Source organism: Nanorana parkeri, unplaced genomic scaffold (genome assembly GCF_000935625.1).
Source record: "Nanorana parkeri isolate BGI_ZX_2015 unplaced genomic scaffold, ASM93562v1 scaffold498, whole genome shotgun sequence".
Classification (NCBI taxonomy): Eukaryota; Metazoa; Chordata; class Amphibia; order Anura; family Dicroglossidae; genus Nanorana; species Nanorana parkeri.
Window position 1 is genome coordinate 743,032 of NW_017306766.1, and position 23,959 is coordinate 766,990.

Here is a 23,959-nt window from a genome sequence, read left to right on the forward strand (position 1 = left end):
ATATACATACACACACATATACATACATACATACATACATACATATATACATATATATACACATTCATATATACACACACTATATATCGTGTCCCTAAGACAGTATATTCATTCCAGTGACCAGACCCTACTAAAAATGAATTTTTTTGGGGGGGGGTGGACAAATTATTATCTGGGTGCAGCTCTATCAGTATTTAGAACTGATAAACATGTACACAATCATAATCAATAAATGAAGGGTAATCCTTAAATGTACCTCTATAACAGGAACATCTTCTTTAAGCTCTGATGTATGTGCAGCCAATAACCCGATGACTCTTACCACCTTTGCGCGTCTGAAAAGAGGAAAACAAATATGATAATTAATTATAGAGAAAACATATAATAGAAATACTAATTGACACAGCTCCCCTTTTCATATTAGCCCTTGATCAACACAGTAGAGAGCTTTGAATGGACACACGTCTGCTACAGGCATAGTAAGCCACAGTGCTTAATATTGTAAATCAGTTTTTATTTTTTTTTAGAAAGCTCTAGCTAGCACTAGCGGACTCTTTGGAGATTGGCTCATGTTGACCATTTCCAGAGAATAAACTACTAGCTAAATAAGTTGGGTATTCACAGCAGCAATTGCATAACCCAGATCCAATTGGGGAACAGGAAGTATCAAAGTTCAGCTTCCATCAATTTTACTGCAGTAGGTATGACAACAGAAGTGACATCTCATGAACTGATACAACCCCCTCGTATTTATCACATCTAGAGTCATGTTCAGAATTAATATATTGACCTCTATAGTAGTGAAAAAAGGCCAATCAGAACGATAAAACAGGCTCATAATGTAAATAAAACAAACTGAGAAACAACTGTTTCCCACAAGTTGCTGATACTTATCCTCTCCACCCCAGTCACTCTGCTCACAGCAGCCACCCAGTCCTGCATTACGTGTGAAACGTAAGTGAGTCACATGCTCTTCATACCCGGAAGTACCAGGTATTTCACTTAATTACAAAAAATGACATCTTCCTTGCTTCATCATTTTGTCACTTTGAATTCTAGCATTGTGTCACATGACCTGTAGCTGCATAACTCGAACAAGGTGTGCAAGTCTGCTGTAACTCTTCCTAATTTTGTTCATCTTATTACTATACTATATGGCCAAACTTTAATGGACACCTGAGCATGACACCTGCTGTATATGAAGTTGTTGGACATCAAATTCTATTAACACTAGTATAAAAATGGAATTGAGCCCCCACCCTTTGTAGCTATAGCAGCCTCCACTCTTCTGGAAAGATTCTCCACAAAATGTTGTCTTTATGGAGCTGGTTTTGTGGATAGGGCCTCAATCATATTGGAACACTAAAAAGCCGTTCTCAGACTCTTGACACAAGGTTGGAAGTGCACAATTGTCTAAAATATCTTTGTATGCTGTATCATCAACAGTACCTTTGACCGGTAACAACAGAAAGGTAGCGGTGTCCGTATACTTTTAGCCATATGGTGTATTGTGCCTCTTTTGAATACTTAAAATGCCAATAAACACACCTTTCCCCGTTGAATTTAGTTATTTTTCACCATAGCGATAAAGCAACATGTTACAAAATGATTTTCCTGCACATTAACTTGTGCATTAAAGGTCTACAAGCCCTTGCACGGAAGAAAAAGCCAGAAACCAGCTTCTCAGAATAGGCTGACAGTGTCTACTATTCATCAAATTCTTCATGCAACATTCAGAACCATGACACAAGAAAAGTGTGATGAATGTGTAGGTATGTAGGTTCACCTCCTGGCTTACACTAAAGGAAGCAATACAAGTGAATTGGCTAATAGGATACATTTTACAATGTTCAGGTCCACCACACAACAGAGGTAAACACACAGAATTTGATTTTTATCTCAGCAGAATTGGAAAAAAATACCCTGTTCAATACGTGTGTGTACTAGGCATTGCATTTCATGTGGAATCTGCAAATCTGTTTTGTTACTGAAATACGCTGCTAAGGTAGAAAGATAAAAGACAAAAAAAATGCTTTCACATAATAAACTGAATTGGAGATTTCCTTTCAATAACAAAAGTGTGCTGGAAAACAAGAGTTTGTCACGGTTATATTTTTTTATCTGCAGAGCCAGAAACTCTTTTTTGTACTAGGAACAAAGAATAGATGGTTCAGCTTTCATCCTACCACACCCTACATAAATTCTCTACATTAGTATCTGCTTCTGATACAGTCCACTAGAGGGTAGTATTATACAAGCTTCCTAAACGCATTTGCTGCAATTAATTATAAGTAGCTATTAGAATGCAAATACAATTTATGTAATGTTATCTGATTTGGACATAAATTATGAATAGCCATTACAGAGGTTATCTAACATGCTTACAAGAGATGTACTGGGCATTCTCTGTCCAGAAAGCATAACATCTAGAAAACCGCCTAGATTGTGGTGTACTTAATATGGAAATGAAGTAGATAAATATAGTATTATATTCACACAATAATATTGACAAACATTTTACACCTTCATAACAACATTAATTCAGTAATAATTCAACTAAACTAAAACAGCTTACTAGCATCAATTACTTTTGATATAACTGGGCTACACAGTTTCTTTAAGATTTATTAAGTGTGCAGTAAAATGTATGCAGTAATATCAATCATAGTACAACTAATTGGAGACAATATCCTTGGCCCATAGGAAAAACATATTTTACTACATCCTCTTATCTCTTGGATGCTCACTTTTATTGCCTTTGATTACATGGAGTACTAAAAACATAAATTAAATAGGCAGCATTTTATTCTGTAACGTTTGCAGGTCACTCCTCATAATTTAAATCTCTGTACAGAATCTGAAGAAAAGGAAAGCAGCGGAACCTACAACATTATCTACTGAAATAGGTACTAAACTGTCCTCTCCTGATCATCTCTTCCCTCCCGGTTATTAAATTTACTGACCAAAAGCCTGACATGGGAAACTCCCTGTACAAAGATCTTAATCAAGGAGTGAGAAGCCAACAGTCTCTAAAACAAGATAAAAAGGGTATGGCCTTTGATAGTGCTGAGAAAGAAACTCTGGTCTAGACTAAGCTACAGAAAGCAGAGGATTGATCCCATGGAGAAACTCTTAAGGGGCAAGCCCCAACTCACAAACAAAGTTGTTCCACATCCTACGATAGACCATGCTGTATGTAGCCTTTCTAGCCTTTAGCAACATAGGTACCCAGATACCCATGTCTCTCAAAACCTGGGCTTCAACAACAAGGCAGAAGCTTTAGAGGAGGAAAGGTATAGAAGATCAGGATGTAGAGATACAACTGAACCACCAGAAGATTCACTGATTCTGCTACAGGATCCCTGTACCTGAAGACAAACCTGTCCAGTCTGCTGTTGAACTTAGAGGCCAGGAGGCCAACATCCTAAATGTGTCTCCTGCCCTGACAAGAGGCCCAGTATTCTTCCCCAGCATAAAAAAGCTGGCAGCTATCATGAGGATTATACAGAAGACGATAAAGGAGGACATTCCCTGATTCCAGAGCCAAATTCCTGAGCCACCAGGCCAGGGGCAACCTAGTCACTGAAAAAATGTTGTTGACAAATGGGACTGCCTAGCAGGAGGCTACATTCAGGCCAAAGACTTATATGCAAAAGTGTAGAGTTGGACTAGAGAGCTCGAATCTGAGATTGTAAAGTCTTCTCCGGCAGAAGCACTCTCCTATGAGCTGTGTCCAGGTCTAGACCCAGATACTTCAATTGATGAATCGGTTCCCTAGGAAATGTTGATATGCTGGGAAGATGGGAACATGCAGGTACACATCCATGATGTCCACAGAAGCCAGAAAGTCTCCCTAGGAAAGGGAGGTTATTACAGACCTATAGGATTCCATGTGGAATTTCTGGATTAAAATAAACACATTCAGAGCTTTAAGATTCAAAATTGGGTGGATTTCCCCCTTGGGTTTGGAAACCGGGAACAAGTTGGGTTAAAATCTTTGAAAAAATATTTGAAACTGTTCTGCCACAGGAACTGGGAGAATGACACCTTGGTTCAGAAGACCTGAGAGAGATAGACAGAAATCCGCTAATCTGTGCAGTGACACAGGAAGGTTGGAGGTGTGCAAGCAAGAAGGGGACAACAGGTGAAACTCCAGCTTTTATCCATGGGATACCACCTGCTGAACCCAAGTGTCACGTACCTGATGGGAGACTGCATGGGTGAGGAGGCCTCCCTTGCACCTCATGTCCCATAGACTCTGCAGTTGGGAACAAAATCTGAGAGGACAGCGATTGGCACAGGTGCCAGTGGTGATCACACCATGCGAGCTGGAGTCTGGGCACTGGTTTGGGTCAAGCAGAGCTGAAGTCACAACCAGGCAGGCAGTGTGGTGCAGAGCAGAATCCAAGATCGTGGTCAAACAAGCCAGGGGTCACACCAGCCGAGCAGCAAGGTACAAAAGCAAGAGGCAGATCCAGTAAACAAGCAAAGTCAAGAGCAGGCAGCAATCAAACGTGGTCAGGGGCAATCCAGGTCAGAGATCCATATTAACAAACAGAAGCTCAGGAACACAGGTAACCTGAAGACAATCCAGCAACTTGGAGTCAGGCAGGTAGTTTAAATAGAGTGATTAGGAGACAGTGTCACTTCCTGTGCGCCATTTGGTGCCCATTTGCACGGCCGGTCCTTGGCGCATGCGTGCAAGTGCCCGTTTGCCTCTAGAATGAAAAGTGGGACCCTGCGCATGCGCAGTAGTAGATCGTTTCTGACACCAAGTGTCTGAGATGCAAGCTGACCAAGTGTCTGCAAACGGTAACAAATGTACCCCCCCTGTGGATAGTGGGGGTGCACCCTCATGCCAAGGAAAACTTGAGGTCTGAAGTCTTGGCAGACTGAATGACAGACCCTGCTGGTGGACAGGAAATCAAGTTTTTAGGAGGTCTCGACATGGAAGGGAATGAAGAAGCAAAAGGGATGTTTCTTGATAGATAAAGTGGCAGAAAACTTTGCAGTCTGTTCCTTAGGCTTCTTCCAATGAGGAAGATGGTTGCTCTTGCCACAAGTTATGTTCTTGATAACAATATCAAGAGTTAAACTGAAGAGACATTGTCCCTGAAAGGCCATGCGGATCAAATGCTTGTTACTGGTTCAGCAGTCAAGCACTTCAACCGTAGTGCCCTATGCATGTGTACTGACAGGAGACCAATGCACGAGATGATCAGTCAAAACTATTGACATTATTGATAATGAAATTGTTCAACTTATTGAAGCTTATTCAGTTCTAAGAATACCATGCCCTCCTCAATAAACCAATGATGATTTTGTTGAGAATGAAGATAACTATTGTCAAATGTATGGCATGTGAGAACTGTCCTAGTTGTCGCTACATGAATTTGTATGGCTATAACTTGCAGTTTGCTGCATTCCCAAACCATATTGCAGTATATAATGTACTTATTACACTTGCATGCACTAATGTGTGTTGTGAAAGTTTTTCACAGTTAAAACATGTAAAAAACAGAATAAGGTATTTGATTGGACAGGATCTTCTGGATCCCTTATTTTACTAAACACAGAGAGGGATAGTTTAGTCTATAATTATACCCTTGATCAATTTGCTCATTCTCCTTCAGTTCTCAAAAACAACAGTCCACACACTTGTAAATGTTGTGAGTGTTGTGAGCCAGCGTAGTGTGGTGTCTGATTCTTAAAGCTGCAAACTGAAGGCAAGGCAACCATGTTTTCAACATGTTTATATTTCCTTGAAACCTTTATATCTGTGTTTAATTGCTTCCAATAGTCAATACTGTTTTAATATAAGTTCTTCAAGGTTTACATTGTTGATCTTAGCTCAAGCTGCTGTAGTGGAACCTGTTGAATGGGTTTGGCAAGTACTCGTATTTTGTTTGAGATGTTTTTGCTTTTACTGAGGAAAAAGACTTTCGGTGGCTCCAACAGTTAAAACTGTGTTTGTGATTGTATAAATGTTGATCCTACTTAAAGCTGCTGGAGTGCCCAACCAAGTGTTGCATCATGAGCTTGTGAAGTTGGCACAGTCTTACACAATGACAGTTTTGCGCTTCTTGTAGTAAATTACTTTAATTGGCTCAAACTGTCAGAAATAGGTTATTCCATAATAATTGATTATTTATAACGTGAATAGTAACTGAGCTATTTCCTGTGCTAATTAGCTTTCAGTTATTTTTATTTATTTACATTAATGCTTAATGTTCTGACCTGTTCATATGCTGCTAATTGTATAGGCTGTGAAAACTAGTTTGTTGTAAGCACTTGCAGCATGATTTAATAGGGAATTATTATATAGCTGACCTTAGAGTGAAATACTGTTTTGCCAATGCAGGTTGATTGACTCCCTACCCAGCTGAACATACTCTCCTCTCCTTCCCTTCTTTTACCTCCACTGCCACTTGGGACAGCATCTTTCCTTCTTTTACCTCCAGTGCCACTTGTCAGCACCTTTATCAAAGAAAAATGCCTGGTCATTCAGGTACACATGCTTGGTGATTGATCACTCAAATATCCAGCATTGTCAAATAGGGGCTGGGAGAAAGTACTCTGCAAGCTTCAAGTTGTTACTTGTGGTTCACACAGTGGTTGCTTAGCTCACAGAAGCTGAGTAGAGGGTAAGTTGTGGACAGTATATGAAGCAGGAAGAGGCTAAGTTAGATTACTGAAGCTGTAATATAATCAACCTGTGTCTGCAGTCTGGCAACAGGGAACATGAGAGCTGAAATGCATTTCATTCTTGAACCATCTTTATGATAAAGCTAACAACTGCAAGATGAAAATATTTTGTGTTAGATATCCATGTTGTTACAAATATACATCTACTCTTGTGATGAAAACTATTATAAGTTTGCAAGGTGGGCCAGAAATCATAACTTTCACCCATGAGCCCCATTGTCTTAGTCCACTCCTGCTTCTGCCCCTCCCACCATCCCCTGGTCAGGCTTGCATTTATCCATGTCAAACATGTTCTTTCCTACAACTGGCTAACATATTTCTGTCACTGTGGTTATGGGAAACAGAATATCTCTCATAAGTGCATCATGCAAGATTTAAGTCACATAAAAATGCAAGGTAATACATACATATCCCAGTTCGCCGCTCCCCTTAACTGTTGTATAAGAGATGAAAACTGAAACAAAGAAAACAAGTAAATAATTGTATATTGCATCATTTAAAATATAGGCAGACCATTACATCCAGTACTTATAGGTTTCAGGGTATTTAGATTTAATTAGTGGTTTAGCATCTCATAGCGCCGAATAATTTTCAAATTCCAATTCACACATTTGTGGATAGTCTGTTGAAGAGTGTAATACTACAGCTTGTGTCACAGTGCTTCTGGGTATCTATCTTTTTATTTTGTATATTGTATTGTAAATTACTGCGCAAATGTCAAAACATGTGATAAAGTCAAGGATTAGTATTATTTGTAATTTAAGAATTATAATTTTTGCTCTTCCAACTAACAGTACCTGTATGTAGTAACGATTGCAAGCTCTGTATTGCTCCCATTCTCATGCCACAGCCTGCTAGCAATCCCTAAATAACAGCTGTGACAACTCAGTGTAAAAATCCACATTACTTAAAAGGAGAACTATGGGGTCAGTGGTTTTCCCCATAGTTCTCCTTGGGGTAACGGGAGGACACAAACTAGCGTCCTCCCGTTACCCTAAGCTCAGTATACCGCGGGCTACAGCTCGCGATATACTGAGACGCCGCACCTGGAGCGGATCCCGACTTAGATGACGGGATCCGCCCAGCTGCGTGAGTGACAGCTGGCTCTGCCTATCTAGAGGCAGAGCCAGCTGTACCCGCCCCTCCCCCGTCCGTTCCGCCAGTCAGCGCTGGCAGATCGGAGCGGGGAGAGGGGAATCCAGCCCCTCCCCCTGTCACGGCAGAGAGCCGTGACAGGATCGAGAGGTGAGGGAACCCGGTATGTGTTCTCTCACCTCCCGATCTACTGAGCCGACCTGTGACAGTCTCATTGTCACAGGTCGGCTTAGAACTATGAGGTGAGTGGAAATCACTCATGTCATAGTTCTCCTTTAAAATAAGTCAACTGCAAATATGCAAGAATGACAGTGTTTATGAATTATAGCACAGCTTGGGGCTTCATCATTATACATTCTTAATCTAGCCAAGCACCACAAGTGATTGGGCTTCGTGTAACCCAAAAACACCAGAAGTCTGACAAACCTAGAACTTGGCAATGTCTGATTAAACAAGTGTGTACGTACTGGCATCAATGGCAAGATAGTGATGAAGAATGTGTATTGGCCTAAATTAAATCTCTAAATGTATGACACCAGATCTAAAGTAGACTTAGCAGCTCACAGAAGCCGACACTATTTCAAAAATGCTTTAAGATGCCCATCCTTCCAAGTTCCTCTTGTAAATGTCAGATTGGTAAGATGGCTAATCACCATCATAGGTTTGTTTTACTTACCAAGGTTTCAGTAGATTATATATGTTTTGGCTTTCCAATGAGGTTCTTACCTTACAGTTAAGTCTACTTTTAGCCCTGTAAAGTTTCTTATGCTCACAGGTGAAAACAATGAATGAAACTAAATGAAAACATATAGCAACGGGGGAACTGGATACAGTCACCAGGTATTTAGGACTCCAAAGACAGGGCTTTAGTGTGAACCTGCTACTTTGCCTATTCAGGGCAAAGAGACAGGATCTCTTTATAGCTCACTTTTTCTGCAACTAACACTTACCCACCCCAAGCTCCCCCCACCACCCGATTTGCCTGCCAGACCATTTGGAAAGACCCTATACATCAAGGTATGGTGGAGTATGTGAAACTCACCCCTTCCTTCCATTATGCAATCAATCGCCAAGCTTGAGCACTGTCATGTGGGAGTGGGGGGGAGGTTGTTTGTTCTTTCTAACCTCTGACACAGATTAGCACAGGGCTTTTTACTTGAGAATGTGGCAAAGAATAGGGCGGCAATGGAGTGCAGGGAAGGTAAGTATTATTAGCAGAGGAGATGGACTATAAAAAGAGCCTGTTACCTTGCCCAAGATAGACAAAGTGACAGTTTCACTTGAAGACAAGCAGGGCCTAAGGAAATGCCTCCTTTTCCTTACTACAGCATGTGCCCTAAGTCAGTTATCCAGCAGAGGTTATCATTTTGGCGTATGTAACTTGCAGTTTTAACAACTCTCTAAAAGATGTGCTTCTCCAGCAAGATATATTACAACAGCAACAAATCTAGAACCTTTACTCACAATCTGGGAGTTGATCATCCTAGTGGCCACTTCCTTATGTGCCGACACTGTACATAGATAGCAGAGGATGTTCAGCTTTACTCGTGGTAGCACTTTCTCTGGAGAATTCAGCAAAGAGCAGAGCTGTGTCAAAAAGTTGTTCCAATCAGGTTCTTTCAGTGAAGCAAGTTTTTCACCTGTGGACAAACACATTAAAGTAAATGTAAATCCAATCACTAAAATCTCAAAATAGCCCTTGAACATTTTTATGATTTTTCAAAAAGTAGTTTTCAATAGCTTTTAATCTGTAACTTTCATTAAAGTTTATTTAAAGTTAAAGTTTAAGTTAAAGTTTCATTAACGTTAACTTTCCCCCTCCTCTTTCAGATTGTAAGCCCTCAGGGGCAGGGCCCTCCTTACCATCCTGTCTTGAATTGTATTGTAATTGTAATGTCTTCCTTACATTGTAAAGCGCTGCGCAAACTGTTGGCGCTATATAAATACTATGTAATAATAATAATAATAATAATTAAAATGATGCCTGGCAATCCTCCTATAAATGTCCTTGTTCAGGAACTTCCTGTTATATTGTGACATCGCTCTATGATGGTCCCTTAACTGTGCTACTGTTTTGTCATCCTGTTACACAGGCTTCTGATGGAGACTTTAGGTGGCAAAGAAACCATGAAGCCAACGCTGAAGTACCCACATGCAGACAGAAAGTGGCTGCAAAGAGGCTGTTGGAGATTTGCACCACTGGGATGTAACAACAACTTTTTTTTAAGTATTTTTTTTTTTATGACAATTATAATACACAGCGCTTTAGCAAATTAAATGTAATCAATGTGGGGTTTACATCTACCTTATTATGTCAAACCATAATTTGTGAGTCTTTAAACCTTTTTTAATGATGTTTACTAAAGAGAGAGAGTGGTTTTTAACAAGATTTTCAGGCCAACATAAATATTACATAAACATTATATTGTGATGGCAGTATACCCAACCAGGTATGGGGGTTGAATTAAACACCTCCCAGCCACACAGGGCAATTGCATTCACACATCATTCCCACCATTAGATGGAGCTGAGGAGCACAAGAAATTCCTATGCTTGTCAGCTCCGTCTAGTGGAGGAAATTATGTTCAAATGGCATTTGCCCAGCATATGAATCAACAGAAGTTTTATAACCCAACAAGTCCTTAAAGTTGAACACTGGGATTACACAATTTACATGTCTATTCATACTCAAATCTGGGTCTACTTTGTGTATTTCTTCCAGATCTGTGCAGTAATCAGCATTTGAAATAACTTATAAACCTTTTGACTTTAATATCACTTTGAATGGATGTTTTTGTGTCTGAAGGGCGGCTGAAACATTAGGGAACATTTTTGTAAAGGCTGGTAGAATACAAAGTAGGGTTGCACAGATACAAAGTACAGTACTCGGTACAAGTACGAATACATGTACCGATACTTTTGAGCTCCAAGACTACACTAGAGAAAAATTAAAAAATTAGAAGGCAGCTGTCATTTGTAAGGAGCACACGGAGCTCCTAGGATTTCTACATCTCTGTTTTAATGTACAATTTTGTTTTTATAAATCTAAATAAAAGGTATGCACAGATACCAGTTTTGCAAGTACTGGTACTTGCCGAGTACTTACAAGTACGAGTACTGATACATTTTTGTTTATTGTCATGCGACAGTTTTTCTAAAACAATGCAGACTAATGATTTCAGGACAGTGGTGGAGTGCCAGAGCCAGGTCCCAGCTGCAACCGCTGCAACCCTGGTAGTTCTCATGAAAATGCAAAGTAATCGGCACTGTTACTCGAAAAGTATCTGTGCATCCCTAATACAAAGTATTAACAGTATCTATCACTGTACATCTCCACCAAATCTGGCGAATGGATGAACACCCAGCCTTTTGCTACCATAGGCTGATTTTCTTCCCAAATATAGAAATGTAATGTAGTTGTAATAGAAGCCAGAGATGAAGCTTTGGTTTCTCACAATCATCTGTAAGCGCATTATCCAGTATAAACATATTAACCAAGTGTCAGACAGCACTATAATCTTCAGTGTAAACAGCAGTCAGACTAGTTGCTGAAACGTTCACTGCACTGCATGCATTCAACAGGAAAAATGAACTTGTCTTTCAGAAAACCACATGGAACAGAAAACAAAGGAGGGTAGAATACATTACTGCCTTTAAACAGTGAATGGCGATGGTTTGTAAAGCAAATGTAAGATCTTCCAAATAGACAGCTAAAGAATTCTCTGTGTACTAGTGCCATAAGGCACAACTTTACTAAATCAGCAATGGAAAAAGGAGCAGCTGTACAGAGTGGGTTCAATATCCCGATGATCTCACTTTATACCAACATAGCCATGACAAGCTCAGAACTTAGATTTTCAGCTGAGCTACTTGTGTCACTGGCTTGTAAGCTCTCCACGTATTGCTAAGTAGACTCGATTGAGGGGTCACACAATACAGTGTATCTGTGCCCTGCAAACAACACACAACTATAACATATTTAAACATGTGATAGATTCTCTTTCTCTAAACACTAGGCTAGGTCTGTCTCAGAAAGTATTCTGTATTCTTATTAACTGTGGAACCAGCATACAATGATCTTCCAAAGAAATGTATTCCACATGCAGCTATACAAAGCACAACCTCGCACACGTTTCTGCCTTACGCGGCCTTAGTCATAGCTATGACTATGGCCGCGTAAGGCAGAAATACATCAGCGCTTGTGCTTTGTACAGATGCATGTGGAATAAAGTTAGAATTTCTTTGGAAGATCATTGTGTGCTGATTCCACAGTTTCTGAGCCTATTACTCCGGAAGAGAGTCATCCGTGCACAGAATGTGGATTGCGCGGATGCATGATTGGGATGAGCTGTGCGCTTTCTTTTTTTCAGTCTGTATTCTTATTGTTAATTTTTCATTGATATGCCCAAAGACCAGTTAACATGTCTCTTTAAAGAAGTCTTAAGCTGGGTATGCACTAGTAGATTTTCATACGAACATTTACATGCAAAGTCGTGCAAGAAAATTCCATAATGCCATCAGAGACTTGTAAAATTTCATATGAAATCTTGTTTGATTTTAACATTTGATTTAAAAAAAAGTGAACTTTCTCAAATGCAACTGACATTCACTGTTAAAATTTTGTTCGTTCTTTTTTTTTCCCCCTCACTTTGATCAAAATTGATTGCTCGTGCCCTCAGTGGCTGTGTGCGTCCATAGACACACACACAGCCCTGTGGCAGGCTCTTCTCCTCAAAGGGTGGCTGGCTCCTCTCCTCCCTAAAGGGTGATTGATGGGCGATTAATGGCTCCTCTGCCCTCAGTATCCTCCCCACGCAACCAGGAAGTTTGGGGAATGAAGGATTGCTTTGGGGACCGGCAGCGGTGACAGCGTTGACACAGGTAAGTGTGGCGGGGACACAAAAAAGTACTGGTCGTTTTTTTATCTTAATGCAGAGAATGCATTAAGGTAAACAATGATCAGCCTTTAATACTGCTTTAAGAGGGATAAGATCACCCTGTATAAATGGAAAGTTGTTAATTTAAAGTGCATCTAAAGCAGGGAAGGGTAAGAACTCCAGTGAGGTTGTACCGCTGTGTGTGCTTTTCTGCTGGGGAGATTTCACTCTCTATTTGTCCTGGTGACCACTGTAAGTGAAAGTGATAGAAAATCAATTTGCACTTGAGTTGTCATTGGAGCAGAAATAGAGGGGAAACTTTCCAATAGGGACACCAGTTCCAGTGACAACTGCAAAAGAATGGTTCTCCCTTACTTTGGAGAAATCTCCACTCTCTTCCTGTTGGAGTTGGGTGCAGTTCTATTTATAAAATAAGATGGGTTACTCCATTTATAAATAATACATAGTAGAATGGTAATGCATCACAGTAATAAAGTTAATTATCAGATTGTCATTTAAGGGTTAGTGAATAATTTTTTTTCCTTACAGAAGTAGACTGGGAAAGACTGAGATTTTTGTAAACAATACCCTTGCTGTAGGGGTCCCCTGTACTGCAAGGGTTAACCGCTCATTAAAGGAGAACTATGGGGTTAAGGCTTTTCCCCATAGTTCTCCTTAGGGTAAGGGGAGGACACAAACTAGCGTCCTCCCGTCACCCTAGGCTCAGTATACTGCGAGCTGTACCCGCCCCCTCCCCCGTCTGTTTCGCCAGTCAGCGCTGGCGGATCGGAGCGGGGGAAACCAGCCGGTATGTGTTCGCTCACCTCCCGATCTACTAAGCCGACCTGTGACAGTCTCATTGTCACAGGTCGGCTAGAACTATGAGGTGAGTGAAAAGCACTCACCTCATAGTTCTCCTTTAAGTCTAGGGGGTAGAGGAATAGGCTGTAATACTTACCTTAGTCCTCTCTTTGGCAGACTCCAACTCTCTTCTTTTCTCTCCAATGCTACAGGTTGTGGACAGGCCATCGCCATCTTCACCCATAATGCAGGACTACTGGTCCTGCATTGAACGTGATGATGTTGGGGTGCAACCCCGGGCTGCAGCACCTTAGAAAAGATGATTCAGGGGACTGGTTGCCAGTATGGTGAATGCCTACCGAAGCAAGGATTAAGGTAAGTATTACAGCTTATTTCTCTACCCCCTAGACTTATGGACTGTTAAACACTTGTAGTGCGGGAGGCCGTCCACTGCAAGGGTATCTTTTTGTTTTTTAAATCCTGATTTTAATTTTAACCACTTTATGAGGGGTTTTTTTTACCTTCCTCTAAATCAACCAGGGGTTAAGGGATCTTTGAATACAAGGTATTTTTTTTAGCCATTTATTTACTTATATCTTATGGCTGACTTTGATGGACAATGTGCAACAAGAATAAAAATACAATCTTCTATCCATAGAAAAGACTGTGTTAGAACCAAATTCAATATCACACCAGACAAAAAAAAAAAAAAAAAAGAAGAAGAAGAAGAAGAGGAAAAAGCTATATTTTACATGCTATCTTTCAGCTGCAGCAATTTCTAACTTTTGCTGAAATTATAGTAATCAGAAAGAAATAATGTTGTTAGATGTACATTTAGAGCTGAAAAATGCCTTACTTTAAGGCACATTTTACTGTGGGTAGAACATATCATTCAAGTAAGAGAAACATTTTGCTATTACCTTACAATGCATTATGTTATTCTGGATACATTAAGCTACATCTCTATTCATCCAACATTGGGAAAACAGCTAAGAGTGATATTTACAACTTCTGTATATAATGCATTTTCCACATAAAATGAAGACTGTTGCAGCAAACTTTTACCTTTTTTTTCCCTCATATTTCTGATTCTACCCTGTGAAGATGCACTTCTCCTATGGGATTCCCCATACACTTTATAAAGTTCCATTAATAAATTGGTGGAGATATTTGTATGTGCCAATTTAACTACAGAACACACTTCTCTGCTGTGCCCATGGAGTACTAGTTAAGCTCCAGCATTTATAAACAGATCAGAGTGGGCTTAAAGCATATCTAAAACCTAAACTTTTTTTTACATTTTGGATAGAGTATGGAATGGTTAAAACCCCTTTGACTAATTGACTCTGCCTCCTCCTCCTGATTCGGTACCTCTGCTCTCTAATCTCCTGTGTATGACTCTGGCTTAAGTTTCCTGACCCTGCTCCTGATCTGTGATTCGGCACCTCAAGATTCGGCTTCCTGTGTATAACCTCAGCTTCAACCTGACTTCCCTCCTGGTCTGCCACTTGGTGGATCGCTCCATCAGCATCCTGAGCAACGACAGTGCTCCGTTGGTCTCATATTCCTTGCCTGCTCTGGTTTCAAGAGGTCCCGGTGTCATCTCAGTCCTGCCAATTCACCAGCTGGTCCAACACACTCAAGCGTCTCCTCAAGAACCGGCCAGCCACCAGTATCGGCACCTGTGCTCTGCTCTGTCCTTACATCCCTTGTCACTACTTCCAGAGGTGTGGGACAGAAGGTGCACGGGCAGCCCCCTTCTCAGCTGAGTCTCCAGTCAGGTATGGGATAACTTGACTGCACTTGCTATAGATCCTTTTATCAGCATCTACAAGACCCAGTACAAGCATACTGCCATGAGTGCAATACTTTGATTCTTCACTAATAAAGTGTGACTTGTTTTTACGCACATTCAGGTCCCTGGTTTGTTTTTTTGCATTTGTACCCCTTATTATCAGCTTAACCGTTCCAACCAGTCTTAACATATACACGTTGATGTTCTGAGTTTCTCCAGAGAAGTCGAACATCTGCTTTTTGCCATTCATAAAGAGTAGTGACCATTTTTCCCTGGATCGGCCATGGCATACTTCAATGCTTTACCTCCCTATACGTTTGTGAATGTATTTGTTTTACCTATATTTGAAGACACTAGGTTGTTTGCGCCTTGTTTTCCTTCTTAAAATTATAGAAATACTTGATTAAGAATATATATATATATATTTTTTAGACCAGAACATAATAAAGTATATAGAAAAACAATAGACATTTCTTGAAATTCTCATGATGACCATATACAGTAACAGAACACTACCAAAATCTAAAATCTTTAACCTTGGAAAGTCTGTCAAGAAAACAGTAAAGAAGATTCCACACAATTCATTTAAAACAGTATTTCTTACCTGAATGTGCAGGAAAGCCCAAAGTCTTCCCATCAAATCTTACCGGCGCTGGCTTAATTATCTTACAGAAAGAAAATAACATATGCTTAATTATTAATCAGCTTTGTATCTGCAATAAACAAAAAAGTACCAACCAATAAGGTGTTAGCATTCATTTTTCAAGCAACGTTAGAGGAGAGACTGTCAGGAACCGGATCTGAACCCAAGGGCCTCTGCTGTAGCTGGCAGTGGTTCTACCACCTGAGCCACCTTAGAACCTTGGATAGCTCCTTGCCTGATCTCCTGTGTAATCCTCAGTTAAACCTAAATTCTGCTGAAGTCTGAACTCCTTGCTCCTCCCTTGAACTTCCTATTTAAGCCATGCCTCTGCACTTCCTGTTTGCCAGATTATTGTGCTCCTGCCAATATCTTGCTTGCTGCTCCTCCGGTGATACAATCTGCTCATACTGCTACCCGTGTACCGAGCTTTGGCTGCTGATTCACCGACTACTCTCATTGTCTTCTGCTTCATACCCGATGCCTTTGGCAACTGACCTCGGCTTGTTTGCTGACTACGCTTCTGCCTGCTCCTATACTACTACCACCATCTGCTTGTGTACCAAACTCGGTCTGTTATACCACGAATTTGCCTGCCGTATCAGCTACTTGACTCTGAGCCTGATCCAAGATTGTGACAGAGACAGTGGGAAAGTGACGGGTTGGTTGTTTCTAAGGTTTATACAGTTAATTATACACACACACACACACACACACACACACACACACACACACACACACACAGGACAAAAGTTCAGAAAGCACTGCAGCGTCATACATGCACAACACAAGGGACTTATATATACAGATAAAAGTTACTGTAGCTGGTTGAATCTCCTCTGTAGATGTCTTTAAAAGTTCCAAATTTAAAAGAATATGTTGAATGTCAGGAACAGCATAAACAGCCATAAAAACAAGAATAACAACATAAAGTAGCATTTCAGGTCGGCTGCATGTACATCAAGAAAGACAAGCAAATGTAATATCTTCCATTTTACTCCTTTAGTGTACAACATTTTATGTATTATAGTTCTTCCAGCTTTTATAAATCAACCCTAGTGTCTCAAAAGACTCTGGCTCAAGGACTGATTTACTGAACTGAAGTGAAAAATAAGCGTATTGTTATAAAATGCATAGCAATAAACATTTTAAGCACCTTTGGATTGTCTATGATAGGTGACACAGTGAGATCAGAATCTGTGAAAATAAGGCTCTTAATCTTCTTCTCAAGGTCCTGCCGACTGGAACATACATTGTCCACCTGTAATAACAGATGGAAACACATAACTGATAGGAAGCAGGAGGGTAACATTAATGCAATATATTTTGTTGCAGTTATTAGTGGAAGTGGAAATCATTTGACTTTTACAGCACAAGAAATAAATGTTATGTAAAAACTTTCATACATAGTGTGTGATGGAAATGTAGGTCAGCTGGGTTCCATTTTGTATATTCATCTCTATGTTGTGTCATTCAACGAGCGATTCCCTCTCTCCCACCCTTTGTGTAAGCTATGGCAGTTGTTCTTATAAGAACTTTCAGCCTGTTGTGAGGACACTGACATAGGGTGGACATGTTCTCACAACACATCTAAATTAGATTGGTTCTGAGGTGAGTTTGACCCTCAGCTATATGTAGGACTATGAGTCCGGTTGTTTAGAAACATGTATAAAAGTAGTCCTCTTTTTCAATAATGCCCATAGCTGTGAGGTATCAGTTTCTATTGCTAATACAATTGTATCCTATTGGTAAGTTATCTGACTGACAATAAGTTCAAGTTTCCATAACAAGTAAAATATGTTTACACTGCACAATGATGTTTCAGTATTGATAATTCAGTCAAACAGCTTAGGAACATACTCAGGAAACCAGCAAAATCAAAAGTTTTGACTGGTTGGAAATAGGGGAATTAAATAGATAACTAACTTAGGTAAAATTAGGTAATAAATTAGGCAACAAAGCTCCAAGGTTTCCGATCCATTGTGTGTACATGGGATATTCACCTTAGCAATGGGCAATCAGCACTAAGGATTAGTGAGGTGGGGCAGCTAGAGCACCTGTTCCTAGATGCCTCCTTCCTTCTTATTATAGCAGCAGATAGTGTTGTGACAGTCACCATCCAGCATTTGAAGACTGTTACATTGTTTCAGCTTTTTAAAGTTTTCTGTGCTCCCTGTCTGTGAAGCAGTAGAAGCAAAAAGAGATTTGATCTGCACCCTGCCCTCCCATTGCTTGCTTCTGGAAGGGATATTTTATTTGCTGTTAAAGTACCACTTTAAAATATATTCCACAGTAGACTTCTAGGTCCCCATCTCATCTTTGCAAATGTTAAAGGGTTCAGTAATAGAGATTTTTTAGTGGGCTATGTTAAAGTGTTTGTGGAACCGAATCATACTTATCCATTCACCGTTTCCACATGATCTTAAAAGAGTATCTAAACCCAAAAGTGGAAATTTACGTATTGCAGCTTACCAATCCTTAGATTTCTTTTTCCTTTATTTTCACCTGTTGATCCAGCCACTAAGTCTGTTATTTTTTTTTTAAACTTCTTTTAACAGACCAAACTATCTAGCAAAAGTGGTAGATCAGGGTAGCCAAACTCCGGCCCTCCAGCTGTGGTGAAACTGCAAATCCCATGATGCATGTTTCTCCGGGAAACATGTCTGTGGCTGAGAATCTTGCAATGCCTCATGGGATTTGTAGTTTCACCACAGCTGGAGGGCCGAAGTGTAGCTACCCGTCAGGTAGATGGTTGAGATAAACCATTTAACACTAACAGGGGTGTATACAATGGTGAGCTTTTATTCATTTATATAAAACCTTTATCCCAAATGGAAAACAAACTGTTTCTATAACTGCTTAAGAGTTAGCTGGAGTTCAGATTTAATTTGTTAGTCAATCCATCTGAATCTGCTAGTAGATCTAACACTACCTGCTTCACAGATTGACAATGTTGCTGTCCAAGGGTAGCTCTATTGCTCCTCCATAGAGTGGAGCCACCCTAAGCCACAAAGTGTGTTACTGGCTGGATCAACAGGTGAAAATCAAGAAAAAAAAAAAACGAATGCAAACACCGCATTTCAGGATTAGAAAGCTACAATTTGTTACATTTTAGTTGTTATGTTTAGATATGGTTTAAACCTTCCATGTATGCCCATTATAAATGATCAGTTTCATGATGTCCAAAATGAATTGGCGCTTCCTGGATCATCGCAACAATGAGAATCCCAAGTTACTTCCTGTTTTTTCGTTGTCAAGCTGTTCAATGATTCTGCTGCATCAGTGCACTGGATGTCATACCTACATCCTGTACACTCTAGTAGTTAACCTGTGATATAGGCAGCCCCGTATTCCAGACCACCCCAAACATTAGATTGACAGGAGTTCCTGTAGGGAGCACTGCTGTTAATACAACCGAGGCAAGGTACCAAGCGTCTCCACCCCCAGCCCTAGGAACTGGGAGAAGAAGAGGAGACAGAGTGGTAACGTGACCACTGATAAAATCATACAAACAAGGTATTTGGAGCATTTTTTTCCAGTTGTTACCTAAAGGGCACCATTACCCAATAGGTAAGTTTTGCCATTATGTGTTTCTTTTGGCTTGAGTTTACAGATAATTTAAGGGCTTTTAGCATGCACCAACACAGGAAAAAAAAAAGGAGCTGCAATATTTTTGGCAATGCAGCACATAACGTACAGAGCAAAAAACAACAGTACACTGTGGTGCACTATAATGCAGATGCATTTGGTTTTACTGTGTATGCGCATTGGGGTGCTATTCAGAATGAAAGGCATGGCACCACAACCCACAACACATGTTCTATACCGTGGGTTTTAAACAGACCTCATCACCAAATCTTAATATGCAGAAGACAGGAAGAGCGAGGTGTGAAACAAAAATACTGCACCCATAATATTCTGCTCTTAACAGTTTAATAATAGGGGTAGGAAAACTACTGGTTTAGAAAAATAAAAAGCCTGCAGAAACATACTATTTTGTCAACACAGGAAACATTATTGTCTTATTGCATTATAATGACAGATTTGGAAAAAGTAACTCAATTAATAACAAGTATTTTGCTCAATATTATAAACAGGCAAACCGTGTTTTATACCAGATACCAGAAATAAGCTTGACTAATTAAGCAGAGGAACATAAAAATAAGCGTATAGGCTGTTTACATTGAACAAAATACAAATTACATAAAATGAAAACTGCTTTGTAATATAAAAATGAAGCATTAATGGGAAGCTGTACAATTAAACCCGCTTCCAGATCAACGGCTAATTGCTAAATGCACTTGTAGAGCCACATGAAAACCACCAGCAGGCCTCTAAACAACATTTACTTTCCTGTAATTAATGCACTTCTGTTGAATTTCAAATATTGGGACCGTGCTGTAATCTAATAAACAAATTAAATACAAAAACTAGCAGAGTTTATGACATGGTCACCCTTTTCTTTCCTAAACTGTCTACATTTCACAGAGCAGCATGAACAGCAAGAGCAACAGTGACATCTGCTGGTTCAAATAGAGTATTGCTAGCACTTTTAATGTGACTGCTAGCCAGCAGGGAAAATAACATATTGCTGAACATGTCTTCTGGTTGTGAGGGGCACCACTCTAAAGCTAAGGGTTTAAAACAAATCTCTAATTAATGATCTATACAAATATATAAATGTATATTTAAAGCTCATCTCTGGGGAAAACAAAAAAATCCCCATGCAGTGGGATCCCCCTTCCCCCGCAGAGCAAGGTTAAATGTCTGTTTTTGCCACGGGTACCCAAAACAAGGACTTTTACTTAACTGATCCCTCACTTCTGCAGGCTCACTTCACACTGCAAGACCAGCACCCGCAGTCTCTTCTCGCTCACGCTCCAGCGGTCCCAAGCCCTGTGACGTCATGAAGTAAAATGCAGGGTCAATAGCCCTGAATTGCACGTGAGGAGGCAGAGGGATCGTCCCACAAGCCAAAGCATGAGGGGGAAGATTTCAGTGGTGACTGCTGCATATATTGAAAACATATACGATTTGACCTTTGTTGGTCCCTATTGCCGCAGCCTTCTTATTTAATCACTTAGTATAGTTTAGAGCACTTTTGTTTCACCTATCCAGCGCAGAATCAATAAACACATAAAGAAATATCTAAAATACGCTCAAAAAGAGGTTTTTGTAGAACAGATAAAACCAAGTTTGAATCCTTCGAAGGAAGGGGAGACCCAACAGGAGGAACAACTCACTGAATACAAGTACAAATCAAGGAATTAGAAGCAAGAGGATGCTGAAAAAGGACCGTTAAGGCAGATTCCTGGCCCATAATGGTACTAAGAGCTAAACATTGGTCAACCCCTGATTAAAGGAAACACAGAATACGCAATATATAAAAAGCCTGAGGGGAAACCCCAAATGAAAATACCTCTTCCAGATATGGTGGTAAATTTTATGAGTAGAAAATTAATGAGCCCTAAGCAAAGTCAGAATAACAGAATCCATAACTCCAGTCTTTCAACACCTGGGTTTCAATAGCCAGGACATTAAAGCCAGTGACAGAGTAGCAGGGCGGAAGGTTGGTTCTTAAGATAAAATATCTGGCCAATCTTGAAGAAGCTACGGATTGTCTGTGAACAGATGAACCATAATACCACATCCTGCGAGGCCAATCTGGAGCAACGAGAAAGACATGAACTCCTTTGTGTTCTATCCTGCTAAGCAGATAAGGTAACAATGTCAGTGGAGGAAAGACATACAGTACATCAGGGTGTACTGATCCCACGTAGCTACCAAGGCATCCCCCGTATCTGCTGTTGGATTCCTTGCTCTGAATACAAATCTGTCAATTCCTTGTTGTGATGAGAAGCTAGAAGATCTACATGCAGCATTACCTAGCACTGGCAAAGTTGTTGAAACACCTCTGGATGGAAAGAACACTCGCCCAAATCCAGATGTTTGCTGAGAAAGTCTGCCTGCCAGTTCCCTATTCCCGGAATGCGCACTGCAAAAATCACTGACACATAATGTTCCATCCTGGATCACATCAAATACACTTCCCTGGCTGCTGAAAAGCTCTTAGTGCTCCCCTGATGAATGATGTAGTCACTACCATGATATTGTCTAGGATGTTGATAGGTAGCTTGGATTCCTCCTGAGACCAGCAACCCTGTCATCCAGAACCCATCCCCAACCCAAGGGACTGGTGTCCATTGTAACAACCTTTCAATGACAAGGTACTATTTCCCTTGAGTCAAGGACGGGAACATTTTCCACCAGGACAGAGACATTCTGGTTTAGTAACTCAACCTGATCATCTTGTCCAAAGAAAGATTGGACTTGTTCCATGATGTGAGAATATTCCATAGAGGAATCCTGGAGTGAAACTGATCCAAAGACAACTGCTTCAAAGGTGGATACCATTATGCCCAGAACTTGCATGCATAATCACATGAAGGAAAGTGGATGAGAACAAAGCAGGCTATTTTGACTCTCAAACTTGGTTGAATTGTCCTGGGGAAGAAAAATCTTGGCCAGGGATTCATCCTAAAAAGACCCAAGTATCCTTGATGTCAATGAAAAATAAGAAATCTCCTAGAGAAAGGAGACAATAACGAAATTAACAAATTCCATTCAACCTTTTGAATTTGAACCCAAGCATTGAGAGCTTTTAAATCCAGGATGGGAGAAAACTGCCTTTGACCTTTTGAGTAAAACCCAGAAAAACAACATTCTGATCTAACCACCCCTGGACCACCGATAGATACGCTCAGCGCTGTGGAGACATAGGAAGTCAAAAGACAAAGACCATGGAAAAGCACCCCCCCAGTGCCAGGGGCATGTGGCCTGGTATGGTAGGGAGGGGGTGCTCGGATCAAGGGTCTGGTTGGGGATTTTGAGGGGGTTCCTCCTTAAAATGCCTACCAGACCTTAAGGGCATGGTATGACCTTGGGGGGGAACCTCACACACTTTTTTTTTTAATTGTAACTTGGGGTTGCTCTTAAAATTCCTACCAGACCTAAAGGGTTTGGTTTGCCTTTTGGGGGAAACCCCACGCTTTTTTTTTCTTTTTTTTTTTTAAATGGGGTCCCTCCTAACTTTCCTACCAGACCTAACGGGTCTGGTATTGTTTGGGAGGGGGAACCGCATGCTTTATTTTTCTTTATAAATGTCACTATTTGCTGCAGCAGGTTCTATACATTGTACAAATGCGCCACTTTACAGGCAGTATAAGGGGACCCCATAGGCACAATATTTGAAGGGATTTTTCATTTTTATTGTTTCACTTTAAGCAATGTTAAAATCACTGCTCCTTTAAAAACTGTATTTTAGTAATTGATACATGCCCCCCTGGGCAGTACCCAAATCCCCATACCCTTTTTATGGCCAATAACTTGCATATAAGGCTTCACAACAGAGATATTTGATATTTTTCATAGTTCTGGCCCCATAGACTTGCATGGAGTTTGAACTTTTTCCATGTTCTGAATTTCAAAAATGTGGTCTCCCACATAGGGCAAACATAAATGTCCCTTCTTATATTGAGGCTCCTTCGACTAGCACTTAGGTCAAATAGCTGTTTGACTCTGAACTGAGGAAATAAATACTCTAAACGGGTATCAAGTACAGCATTGCACACAAAATTAGATGCAAGTGTCATCTGACTGAAACAATCAATAAAATGCGGGTCAACACTTGCAGCTGCTTGGTCAGCACTGACCGTCTTAGACCAGATAGCTAGAGTCTGGGGAATAAGGACCGTGGCTAACAGGGGTAGAAACGCTTATCCTGTCAAGAGCAAATGGAGTGAGAAAGAGATAACAATTTCTTGTCAGAAGGGTCTCTAAATGAGGGGGCATCACAAATAGGAATAGTCAAAGTCTCTTACTGGCAGACAAAGCCTTCAACACTGGAAAGTATCAGAGGTGAAGAAAAAAAATAATAGAAAACAGATTACAAAAATATGGAATACCAATAAGTGAGCTAAATTTACTGAGTATCCTGCTAAGCGTAGCTTAATGACTGTGTCTCTTTAAGAGTGAGAACACACAAGC

General features: G+C 40.3%; 1 protein-coding gene across 1 annotated transcript in view; it reads right to left on the reverse strand.

Moving 5' to 3' along the window:
- Positions 1 to 23,959, reverse strand: part of ULK4 (unc-51 like kinase 4) — a 463,016-nt gene that overhangs the window by 410,834 nt on the left and 28,223 nt on the right. Inside the window, 5 exon segments of the mRNA XM_018561067.1 lie at positions 257 to 335; positions 7,113 to 7,159; positions 9,265 to 9,440; positions 15,878 to 15,938; positions 17,070 to 17,174. Of these exon segments, the coding sequence (XP_018416569.1) occupies positions 257 to 335; positions 7,113 to 7,159; positions 9,265 to 9,440; positions 15,878 to 15,938; positions 17,070 to 17,174 (468 nt within the window).